This window comes from Phyllobates terribilis, unplaced genomic scaffold (assembly GCF_046119375.1).
Source record: "Phyllobates terribilis strain yellow unplaced genomic scaffold, ASM4611937v1 Scaffold_7__3_contigs__length_470593459, whole genome shotgun sequence".
NCBI lineage: Eukaryota > Metazoa > Chordata > Amphibia > Anura > Dendrobatidae > Phyllobates > Phyllobates terribilis.
Window position 1 is genome coordinate 323,796,116 of NW_027362767.1, and position 13,099 is coordinate 323,809,214.

General features: G+C 45.4%; 1 protein-coding gene across 4 annotated transcripts in view; it reads right to left on the bottom strand.

Moving 5' to 3' along the window:
• The window catches only part of LOC141154777 (A-kinase anchor protein 17B-like), a 91,341-nt gene that overhangs the window by 3,663 nt on the left and 74,579 nt on the right, over nucleotides 1-13,099 (bottom strand). For all 4 annotated transcript variants that reach the window (XM_073641183.1, XM_073641184.1, XM_073641181.1 and 1 more), the window contains one exon: nucleotides 2,438-2,648. In XM_073641183.1, the coding sequence (XP_073497284.1) occupies nucleotides 2,438-2,648 (211 nt within the window). The remainder of the gene's footprint in view (nucleotides 1-2,437; nucleotides 2,649-13,099) is intronic.

The following is a 13,099-nucleotide window of genomic DNA, read 5'->3' on the forward strand; positions in this document are numbered from 1 at the left end:
GCTGTTCTCAGAACCACTCTGCTCGGTCTCCAGCAGATTGTGACCCGTTGGATCGCTCCAGTGTTTTCTAGGTGATCCGGAAGTCACAACTCAATGTAAATCTATGAGAGCCAGAACGAGTCCAAAACGATGCTCTCATAGACTTATACTGAGAGCTTGTGACTATTACCTCTGACCTCTGGTCAGTCAGGAGCTGTGGACACTAGCAGGCGGTGCCAGAGCGGCGCTGGAAAGAGCTGAAGACGGCAATAGGTAAGTATAAGACTGGGGTCAGGCACCTTATGTTATTAGCACCACTCCTACGCTGCAATAAAAAACCCCGCTGGAGTGGAGTGCTGCTTGACTTGTCAGAAAACCCCTATAAGGAAAAAACATTTAGCAAATTTTCAGGTTTGTGTGTGAATGACACAGTAGCCTAACTGACTACTTTAACCCTTTCAATTTTTTTTTTTTTTTAATAGCCTTTTATTATTTTTCTTTCCTTCTTTTTTCTTCTACTTTTTTTTGTTGGACGTAGCCTTACGGGTTTCTGTTTTGTACGGACAAATTGTAGTTTTCAGCAATACTATTCACAACGATGATTACGGTCATACCAAATGTCTAAGGGTTTTTTATTATATTTTTAAAGGTTAAAAAAAAATTCAGAAAAATGTGAAAAAAACAACAACTTGTGTTGCCTGTTTGTGAGACCCATAATTTTATTTTTCCATTGATAGACTTGAATGAGGGCTGTGTGCGGAGCTGTAGTTTTTATTGATACTATTTTGGGGTACAAACGATATTTTGATTTAACAAAAAAAAAAACGGTAGCCCTTTTATTTTTCCCTCTTCTGATATTTGGCATTTAGTGTATAGTTAAAGTAATTTCTGGACTGTATATTGCTGTTTCAATAAAATTAGTGTTTTATCAGCAGGAGATTATTACTACAGGACTAGGAGTCTCCTGCCTCCTGGTTCAAACACACCCCTAGCACTGCTTTCTGTCAATATACAGTGTACACAGAAAGTTGCCAATCAGTGATGTAGCCGGGGTTATACAGAGCTCAGCATTCTGAGCTCTGCTAGATCTGCAGCCGAGAAAACTCTGATTCTATCACATCTGCTGCACCCAATAACTAAATAACACATCGCTGGAAGCAGGGTCTCTGTCCCTACATTATGCTGCTATCAAATTACATAGAAAAATATATAGCACAACATCCATGCATCATCACTGCATTGGAGAAACGCGTTGAGGTGTTGGTGGATTGGTAGCTATATGCCATTTTATTGTATTTTTGAGTGACCTCCTTAGTAACCGCTATTTGCAACATACCTGTTATGTTTTCTATGTGACTTTGTTGTAACAGACTCACTTTTGTGTATCCCTGTTCATTATCCATTGTGGAGTTTGTTTGCTCTCACTTTACAGTTATGGTATGATGTTTTCCTTTGCCTTTTTACGGTTTGGCTATAATAGTATCTTGTATATCTCCAGGCTGTAGATGCAAACACTAGGTGACAGTCACTCTTTGTCCATGATTCTGTGGATGTCTTGTTGTGTCGCTTTACAATTTCTGAATACATTTTGTCTATGGGGGTTTCTTCACTACTGCACTCTAGGGACCCTTAGAGTGAGATGACTGTGAGCGGGGAACTACTTTGTTGCGTGTTTATTTAGGGTGCTAACCTGTGTGGTCAGGTAGGGTGATTTATATGGATTTTTGTAGGGTGACCATTGACTGGCGTGTTTATACATTCAGGCCTCATCCCTTTAATTACTGTTACCCCTTAATCTGTGGATACATGTGTATGTTTATCTTGTATTTATATGCTGGTTTGGTTTGTGATTTATCATTGTGATCACCCTAATAACTTTGCCAGCCTAATCCCATGTAATAAAATTTTTTTTTGTCTACTTTTAAATGTCATAATAAAGTACATCTTTTTCAGGTTTTTTTTTCATATGTTAGAGAATTCCCGAGAGTATTGAAAAAATATTTTTGTTTTTCAGAGTTTATAATGGAGGCATACTCACCTTCCAGCACCCCTGCGGAAACAGTACAGACTGCTGCAGAGGTTTGCTCTGTTCAGCTGCAGCGGTCCGGTGACTAGAAGGGTGCGTCATCAACGAAACATGACAATCTCTTTTAGCCAGTCAACTGATCGCTGCATCCAATTACAGCCTGTAGAAGTTATGTGACTTCTGAACGCAACACACATTGCTTCTGGAACCGCCGGCACCGGATCCCTGGGGTGCAGGAAGGTGAGCAAGTTTCTGTTTAATATTTTTAAAAAATGCTGCCCCCCAAAAAAAATTGTCAGACAACTCCTTAAACTTCATGCCTGACATAGCAAACCACAAAATGTCACAATGTCATCATTTCAGAACTCTACAGCCACCAAACATCTGGATGAAACTTGTCTGTTAACCGTCACAGGCACCTGCAGAACTCACATTAACTTTATCCAAGATAGCAGTAAGAAGAGTTATTGACTCCAGACGCCTCTGAGCGAGAACTAATTTCCTCTCTTGCCATTCCTCTGTGTCCTCTTCTTCTTCAGGACAGTTTTCTTGCTGTTGGAGTGCCTTCTGTTTCTGCAGTTTCCTTTTCAGCCTGGCCCTTCTTTTTCTTGCTCTTGCCTTCCTCTCCTCAAGTTTTCTTTTTCTGGATGAATAGAGAATAATTAGGTGCTCCTCATATACATGACAGAAGAGACAGCAAAATGTACGGAACAAATGTATGTCCATCGTATACTGCATGGTACTTTAATTACTATCTACTAGGCGAGATGGTTATTCCCTCTAAGAGTAATAGCACAGCTTGCTGCACTATTTTTTTCTGGTAAAATGGCCAGCCCCCTTATGGAAAGTGTTATGCACACGCCCGGGCTAAGCGGCGTGTGCGTGTGATTGGTAGTGATTCCACTGGACCGTGCCGGAGAGTGAATGCCTGGAGGGGCGTGACTAAGTATTCACCCGATCCGACCAGGGTCGCACGACGGCATACGACGCCAGTGCACCAAGGAGGAACCGAGCAGAGGGACCAGGTGCTACTCCAGGACAGACCCCGGACACGGCTGTTGACCCACACAGGGGAATACAGGAACAGGCTGGTAGGCTGGCACACAGACTGGAGGGTATAGGCAGGCACGACTGGTATGCAGGCAGGCGGGTATGCAGGCAGGGGGGTAAAGGCAAGCACAGCTAGAGTGCAGACAGGGAGGCACTAGCAGGTAGGAACACAGGCGGGATAGGACCCAGTACACACCGGGACTCAGGAACAATACAGGCAGAGGGTTACAGGCAAGCACAGCTAGAGTGCAGACAAGGCTGAGCAGGGAGGACAGGGCTCTGTTCACACGGAACAGACAGGAAGGGAAAGACAGAGCCAGATACTCACACAGTACTTGCAGAGACAACAAGCAGGAGTTAGGTACGAGTTCAGACTCTGCAGAAAAAGGAAGGGAACGGACATAGAGGCAAAACAGGTAAAGGACAGGAGAGAGTTCAGACTGGAACTGAGTGTACGGAGGAGACCGACACTGCAGAGGGATACAGGAGCGGGTCTGGGAATACGGCCCCCAGAGAGGCGGAACGAACAGGCAAGGAGCGTGTTCAGACAGGACAGACCAGACGCAGGAGCGGGTCTAGGAAATCGGCCACTAGAAGGCGGAACGAACAGGCAAGGAGCGTGTTCAGACAGGACAGACCAGACACAGGAGCGGGTCTAGGAAATCGGCCACTAGAAGGCGAGAGGAACAGGCTAGGAGCGTGTTCAGACAGGACAGACAAGAGAACACAGAAAGGAGTCAGTTCAGACACGGGAGCTGATACCGCAAAGCAGGAGACATACAGGACTCAGTTCAGACACGGGAGCTGATACCGCAAAGCAGGAGACATACAGGACACAGTTCAGACACGGGAGCTGATACCGCAAAGCAGGAGACATACAGGACTCAGTTCAGACACGGGAACTGATACAAAAAGCAGGAGACAAGAGACGGGACCTGGCACCTTCAGAGTGCAAGCACACACTGAAGGAAACACTATGCTCAGGCAGGGATAGAAGGGAGCTGCTGAGCTATATACCAAGTGACAGACAGCAATAGGCTGAGGACGCACAAGGGGTGTGACCCACAGCAGGTACAAAAGGCAGGAAGTGATCGGGCGCCGCCCTTAAGCAGCAGAAACAGACACAAACAGACAGCATGGAGGGAAGCCAGAGAGACACTCTGGACAGGAGACCAAGTGCGCCCTCTTGCACAGTGGGAGATGGACCACCATGCAAGGACGCCGCCAGGTATGTTACAGTACCTCCCCCCTTACGCCCCCTCTTCTTCAGGCCTGCCAGAATCTTCCGCAGGGAATTCGAGGGCCAGTCGTTCACTGGGTTGGAGGGGGACAGAGACTTAAGGGTAATCTCTGCTTCGAGGTACATCTTGTCAAGCTCACAGGAAGAAATAGACGGGTTATCACGTACATAATGAGGAAAAGTCACTGTCTCTTTGTTATCTGGTGGTATCCCGGAGGATTCAGGAAACAACTGGAGGTCCTCCGCCGGGTCAGAAGAGTGCAGAGGCTCAGAGAAAACAACTGCTTCAGAGTACACTAGGTCGGACTCACTGGAGGAAGCAGGCGAGGTATCGGGTACCGAGTATAGGAAAGTCTCTGTCCATTCACCACCAGGTGGCACCCCGAAGGGTTCTGGAGACAGCTGGCGGTCCTCCGCCTGGTCAGAGGGGTGTAGAGACTCACGGGTAACCTCTGCTTCAGAGTACACTAGGACGGACTCACTGGACGAAGCAAGCGAGGTATCAGATCCAGGATATAGGAAAGTCTCTGTCCATTCACCACCAGGTGGCACCCCGAAGGATTCTGAACACAACTGGAGGTCCTCCGCCTGGTCGGAGGGGTGTAGAGACTCAGGAGTAACCTCTGCTTCGGAGTACACTAAGTTGGACTCACTGGACGAAGCGAGCGAGGTATCAGGTACAGAGTATAGGAAAGTCTCTGTCCTTTCGCTACCAGGTAGCACCCCGAAGGGTTCAGGAGACAACTGGAGATCCTCCGCCTGGTCGGAGGGGTGTAGAGACTCGGAGGTAACTACCACTTTGGGGTACCCATTGTCAGGCTCACAGGACGAAGCGGACAAAGTATTGAGTACCGGGTGTAGAGAAGTCTCTCTCCATTTGTCATCGAGTGGTATCCCGGAGGGTTCAGGAGGCAACAGGGGATCCTCCGCCAGGTAGTAGAGGTGCACAGACTCTGAGGTAACCACAGCTTTGGAGCATCCTTGGACATGCACACCGGTTAAAGAGAAAGAAGCATCTGATGCCGGGTGCAGGAAGTTCTCCTGTGTGGAGTCTGGATGGGCAGAAGTCTCTTCGGCCAGGAGAACTGGTGCACTACCCACGCACATTACCCATTGGGGTTTCTCCGGGATACAGGGAGATGAAGCTTCAGTAGGGACTTCAAGGTTGGGGTCAGGTCTCAGGAAGGACAGACCCTGGCGTGACGGCTTGCCTCTAAGTCTAGCACGTCTGGGCTGCCTCTTGAGGTTCAGAGAAGTATTCCGGAAAGCGTAGTCACCCTGTGAGGATTCTGGGTGGGCAGTAGTCTCATTGGGCTGGAGGACTATTGCGCTACCCACACACATTACCCGTCGGGGCTGCTCCGGGATATTGGGAAGTGAAGCTTCAGCAGGGGCTTCAGAGTTAGGGTCCTCGAAGACCATACGAAAGGCCACCAGGAAGGCCTGCAGGTCAAGGATGACAGGATCCCATGCTTCCCATAGGGGGGTGACCCATTTCAAGGCATCACCCGCTAGGTAGTCAATCATAAAGGCCACTTTAGCCCAATCGGAAGGAAAATAGAGAGGGTAGGCCTTAAAGTGTAGCATGCATTGCTCCACAAATGCACGACACTGTCTTGGATCCCCATAGTAACGTGGCGGATCCGCAGGAACGAGGGCTGATAGATCCATCTGGACGGGTGCGTAACTCGCCTGGAACTCAGCTAAAGGGGGAAAAAAAATTATTTATTTTATTTTAATGCATGTATTCGCTGGAAAAACTTCTCAAAGAGCGAAGGCCGTGGGGCTCAACGGGAACCATGGCCTGAGCATGCTGTTATGCACACGCCCGGGCTAAGCGGCGTGTGCGTGTGATTGGTAGTGATTCCACTGGACCGTGCCGGAGAGTGAATGCCTGGAGGGGCGTGACTAAGTATTCACCCGATCCGACCAGGGTCGCACGACGGCATACGACGCCAGTGCACCAAGGAGGAACCGAGCAGAGGGACCAGGTGCTACTCCAGGACAGACCCCGGACACGGCTGTTGACCCACACAGGGGAATACAGGAACAGGCTGGTAGGCTGGCACACAGACTGGAGGGTATAGGCAGGCACGACTGGTATGCAGGCAGGCGGGTATGCAGGCAGGGGGGTAAAGGCAAGCACAGCTAGAGTGCAGACAGGGAGGCACTAGCAGGTAGGAACACAGGCGGGATAGGACCCAGTACACACCGGGACTCAGGAACAATACAGGCAGAGGGTTACAGGCAAGCACAGCTAGAGTGCAGACAAGGCTGAGCAGGGAGGACAGGGCTCTGTTCACACGGAACAGACAGGAAGGGAAAGACAGAGCCAGATACTCACACAGTACTTGCAGAGACAACAAGCAGGAGTTAGGTACGAGTTCAGACTCTGCAGAAAAAGGAAGGGAACGGACATAGAGGCAAAACAGGTAAAGGACAGGAGAGAGTTCAGACTGGAACTGAGTGTACGGAGGAGACCGACACTGCAGAGGGATACAGGAGCGGGTCTGGGAATACGGCCCCCAGAGAGGCGGAACGAACAGGCAAGGAGCGTGTTCAGACAGGACAGACCAGACGCAGGAGCGGGTCTAGGAAATCGGCCACTAGAAGGCGGAACGAACAGGCAAGGAGCGTGTTCAGACAGGACAGACCAGACACAGGAGCGGGTCTAGGAAATCGGCCACTAGAAGGCGAGAGGAACAGGCTAGGAGCGTGTTCAGACAGGACAGACAAGAGAACACAGAAAGGAGTCAGTTCAGACACGGGAGCTGATACCGCAAAGCAGGAGACATACAGGACTCAGTTCAGACACGGGAGCTGATACCGCAAAGCAGGAGACATACAGGACACAGTTCAGACACGGGAGCTGATACCGCAAAGCAGGAGACATACAGGACTCAGTTCAGACACGGGAACTGATACAAAAAGCAGGAGACAAGAGACGGGACCTGGCACCTTCAGAGTGCAAGCACACACTGAAGGAAACACTATGCTCAGGCAGGGATAGAAGGGAGCTGCTGAGCTATATACCAAGTGACAGACAGCAATAGGCTGAGGACGCACAAGGGGTGTGACCCACAGCAGGTACAAAAGGCAGGAAGTGATCGGGCGCCGCCCTTAAGCAGCAGAAACAGACACAAACAGACAGCATGGAGGGAAGCCAGAGAGACACTCTGGACAGGAGACCAAGTGCGCCCTCTTGCACAGTGGGAGATGGACCACCATGCAAGGACGCCGCCAGGTATGTTACAGAAAGCAGAGAGACCCTATTTAAGTCATTGGGATTTGTCTGGCGGTGCGGCCTGTCACCTGACAGTTCTTTCCCTGCAATGAGTTGTTTAGCTATTGTGTTCCTGATGGAAATCAATTTGGTAGTGTGAACACAGCCTAACACTTCCTATGTTTATTAGCATTAATATTGAGGTTTTCAGCTAGATTTATCAAAATTATTGGAAGGAGGGTTTAAAGGGAACTTTTCATGTCCCCAAACGCTATTCACATCATAGAGTTAATCTGTAGGTTAATAGATTACTAAAGTTGTCCGACCACCACAGTGAAAGCCCGGCTACTGGGAGGATATTAACTTAATTGCTCCCGGCAGCCTCCTGCTTTCAGTCAGAGGCGTTCTGGCACGGCTTCAGTCACCACTCAGTACATAGTGAGCGGCGGATGTGACCACACCCCAGCACAATAACTGACAGCCGTCTCTACAGCATATCAGTGAAGGGACGACTGTCAGTGCCTCTATGACTGAAAGTCAGTGCCTCCCAAGAGGAATAACCTTATATCGGCAGGTTAATAGCGTTTTGGGACCGCCAAGTTCCCTTTAAACCAAAAATGTAAAATAGGTATACAATAATAGGTCATCAGTGTTTGTCCTCCACAGATGAATAGACAAATCTGGTGTGAAGTGTTGCCAAATTTAAAATGGTTGTCTTATCAAGACAGACCAGAAGAAAATATTGGACTTTTACCAAGCACTTTCCATGGAATAAAGATCAGATCTCATCTCATACAACCGGCCATTGCTGCCTTAGGTGGACTCTGGCTGCAGTGAGCATACATCAGCACATGGTCTTGATTTGTTGTGCACCATGTGTATCACCATCAGCCAGTGCCAGCGTTAGGGGCAGGCAGACTAGGCATCTGCCTAGGGCCCCTGCTTCCCAAGGGGCCCCCAGCCAATGGTGTGCTGTGCTGCAGAGCACAGAGCAGCGGGGGAAAGAGGAGAGGTAAGTATTGTATTTATTTGTTTTTTTATATGTGGTGGCCATAACACTGCAGGACTGTGGGGGCTGCATTATACTCTATGGGGGAGGGCTGCATTATACTGTATGGGGACGGGCTGGATAATACTGTATAAGGGGGCTGCATTAAACTGTATGGGGGGTTTGCATTATACTGTATGGGGGGGGGCTATGGGCTTTTGACGCTGAGTATTTTTACTGTGCCACAAACGCAGCATCTTACAGTCCCAGCAAAGTTTATGGGATTTATAGGAATCTCCTGCCCTCTGTGCTTCTTTTTACTCAGCGTAAACTGACCTGTGGTGCGTGTTTCAAATCTGCAGCATGTCAGTTTCTCTTGCAGGTACACTGAGTTTTATGTGCAGATTTTTTCCATAGATATGCATTAAATGCAGAAAATTGACAGGTAAAAAACGCAGGAGCATTTTTAGTGCGTTTCTATTGCGGAAATGCATCAAAAACGCATGTAATCCGCACACGACTGCATAAAGTTTTGTCAAAGCCAAATACCAGGAAGTATCAAAATCAAAGCAGCTTTATTTAAAACATGACACACCAACGAGAAACAAAACCACAGTGTCAAAATGGAATAAAAATGTATGTAAAAAAAAGCAATGAAAAAAATACAAGTAACCTAATTTACCTAATACAGTGAGGAAAATTAGTATTCGATACACTGCCGATTTTGCAAGTTTTCCCACCTACAATGAATGGAGACGTCTGTAATTTTTATCGTAGGTACACTTCACCTGTGACAGACAGAATCTTAAAAAAAAAAAATCCAGAAAAATCACATTGTATGATTTTTACATAATTAATTTACATTTTATTGCATGAAATAAGTATTTGATACAATAGAAAAACAGAACTTAATATTTGGTGCAGAAACCTTTGTTTGCAATTTCAGAGGTCGGACAATTCCCGTAGTTCTTGACCGAGTTTGCACACACTGCAGCAGGGATTTTGGCCCACTCCTCCATACAGATCTTCTCCAGATCTTTCAGGTTTCGGGGCTGTCACTGGGTAAAATGGAGTTTCAGCTCCCTCCGAAGATTTTCTATTGAGTTCAGGCCTGGAGACTGGCTAGTCCCCTCCATGACCTTGAAATCCTTCTTACGGTGCCACACCTTAGTTGCCCTGTCTGTGTGTTTCAGGTCATTGTCTTGCTGGAAGACCCTGCCACAACCCATCTTCAATGCTCTTACTGAGGGAAGGAGGTTGTTGGCTAAAATCTTGCGATACATGACCCCATCCATCCTCCATTCAATACGGTGCAGTTGTCCTGTCCTCTTCGCAAAAAATCACCCCAAAGTATGATGTTTCCCCCACCATGCTTCACGGTTGGGATGGTGTTCTTGGGGTTGTACTCATGCTTTTTCTTCCTCGAAACATGGTGAGTTACCAACTTACCAAAAAGTTCTATTTTAGTCTCATCTGACCACACAACCTACTCCCATGCCTCATCTGGATCAGTGTTTCCCAAACCCCATCCTCACAGCCCCCCACAGGTCATGTTTTCAGGATCTCCTTAGTATTACACAGGTGATTGAAATATCATCAAGGCATCAGGAATTCTCTCACCTGTGCAATACTAAGGAGATCCTGAAAACATGACCTGTGGGGGGCCGTGAGGATGGGGTTTGGGAAACACTGATCTAGATGGTCATTTGTGAACTTCAAACAGGCTTGGACATGTGATGGCATGAGCAGAAGGACCTTGCATGCCCTGCAGGATTATAATCCATGACGGCGTAGTGTATTACTAATGGTAATGTTCAAGACTGTGGTCCCAGCTCTCTTCAGGTCATTGATCAGGACCTCCCGTGTAGTTCTGGGCTGATTCCTTACCTTTCTCAGAATCATCTTTATCCCACGAGGCAAGATCTTGCATGGAACCCCAGACCAAGGATGATTGACAGTCATTTGTGTTTCTTCCATTTTCTAATATTGTCCTGTAGCCCATCCCAGCTCTGTGCAGGTCTCCAATTTTATCCCTGCTGTCTTTGACAGCTATTTGGTCTTGGCCATGGTGGAGAGGTTGGAGTGTGATTGATTGAGTGTGTGGGCAGGTGTCTTTTATACAGATAACAAGTTCAAACAGGTGTAATTAATACAGGTAACGAGTGCAGAGTAGGAGGATTTCTTAAAGAAAAACTAACATGTCTGTAAGAGGCAAAATTCTTGCTGGTTGGTAGGTGATCAAGTACTTATTTCATGCATTAAAATGCTATTTAATTATTTAAAAATCATACAATGTGATTTTCTGGCTTTTATTTTTAGATTCCATCTCTCACAGGTGAAGTGTACCTACGATAAAAATTACAGACCTCTCCATTCTTTGCAGGTGGAAAAACTTGCAAAATCGGCAGTACTGTATATCAAATAGTTATTTTCCCAATGTAGGTGAAACTCGTCATGGGAACGTAGCCTTAAAATGGCTTTATCTTAATTAGATACCCCCTTAAAATCTTGGGTTTCATGTTCCTTTGGGAAATTTTTTCTTTCACTACACTCACACACATAATAGTGTTTCTCCAAAGAGGCTGCGGCGCATGTGCCTTCATTCTCACAATCAGTAAAAGTCACGGTGATCAGATCTGTACCCAAGGTCTAGGATATAGGACCAATATTTAAAAGTCTGTGCATGTCATAACTACATTCATCGTAGCCAGCAGACATGAGATCTGTGTCCTCCATTAATATTAATGTTTGATTAATACAAGTGTCTTATGTTTCATTTTACATATATGAATTTGACAACGTAAATAGGACACTTATTGCAATGGCATGCTAATGAAGTGAGAGCACCAGTGACATCAACAGCAGGAGAGGGGCTGAACTGGACACAACCCTGCTCCAGCCATAACTGCAGGGATCAGAGAAGACTCTGATCACCCCTCCAGTGATATAGTCAAATATGATCACAACCCTGTTGTAACAGTGACTGCGACAAAAGCAACATAATCAGTGACATCACCATAGAGACATCCCAGGACCTAACAAAGGTCCTCAGGGCGGTCTCATGGGTTTGCCTATTAGGGAATATTTGTACCTTCTACTAGGCATCTAATCAGATCTCAATGCACAGGCACAATATGCTGTCATGTAAGTATGCCATCATATTATTAGTAAATATAAAGCTTTATCAGAATACATACAGAACATAATAAAATCAAATACACAGTTATTTGTAGTGTTATTACTTTCTGTACCCATACCGTACAATAACCCCCAGATATTTCTTTATCCCCATGGATATAACAACCTATAATTTAAATATATTCCCTTTATTTTGGTCTGTGATAAACAGGGCAGTAAAAATAACATGGAAGATGTCTTTTTTTTTTTTTTTTTTTTTTGCATTTTACTCTCAAAATAAAATTAAAGGATTAATTGATGAAGAATAAATAACCCAAAATAGTAAAAATTAAAACTGAGTCCCGCAACAAAAATAAATGAAAGAAAAAAACAACTCAAGGCTTCATTTACTCACATCGATGTGCAAAAAATGTAACAAATAAAGCATGTTCACGGTGCAATAAAATAAAAAACTCATACAATTCTCTAGTATACTTTGTGCATGGATTTTCTTCACACATTTTCAAGAACCCTGCTTATACTCTTCGATTTGAAACCTTCATTGTTTACATTTAGAAGGTAAGAAATATGTCCCTTTAATGTTGCGATCTCACCAGTGAACAACACTATTACAGAAAAGAGCAGCTGGCAGCTGTACAGTGAGGGCATGTTCAGCCTGACCATTTATTCTGTAGATTTGTACGTGGATTTCACCCTTTGCAATGCAGGTTCTGAAATCTGCAGTATGCCCAACCCATGAGCACCTATCCTGAGTGTAAAGAGCTAAGGACTTCGGTCATCATTACATGTCCTGAGCAGACCTTTCATCCCCTGAAGGTAAACAGTGCAGGTTCACATTTAATGAGTACCAGTAGAGATCTTAACGATTGTGTAATTTTTCACTAAACAATGAACGCGCTTTATTTGCGGAAATCTTAGTATAGTTTTTATTGGATTTATATTCTATGAAAAAATAAATCTGTAGTTGGTTTTATTATTGAAAAAAAAAAAATAATAATAATAATAATAATATAAATATATATATATATATATATATATATATATATATATATATATATATATATATATTTTTTTTTTTTATAGGTTGCTTATTGCACAATACATTGCATGCTACTCACTGCCATTTATTGTCAAACCTGGCAACTAGTCCGCATGTCAGTTCAGTCACTAGACTTCTCCTAAATATAAATCCAAGCTAATTTTTTATTTCAATTTGTTGATCAAAATTGAGTTTAGATTTGTATTCAGAGACGAGAAAGAGTAGCTGGAGACTGAGCCTGTGTGGAAAAAGCTAAAGAGCCGAGTTCCTTCCACACGTGGTTGATGCATTCTATGTTAAATTGCCGACATCTGTTTCTAACAGCAGCGTCCAAAGCCATTTATCGTCTGTGCACTTGATGTCTTTTAGAGGTGTGTGAACCCAAGAGTGTTTGAAGAAGAATATGCTTCAGGACA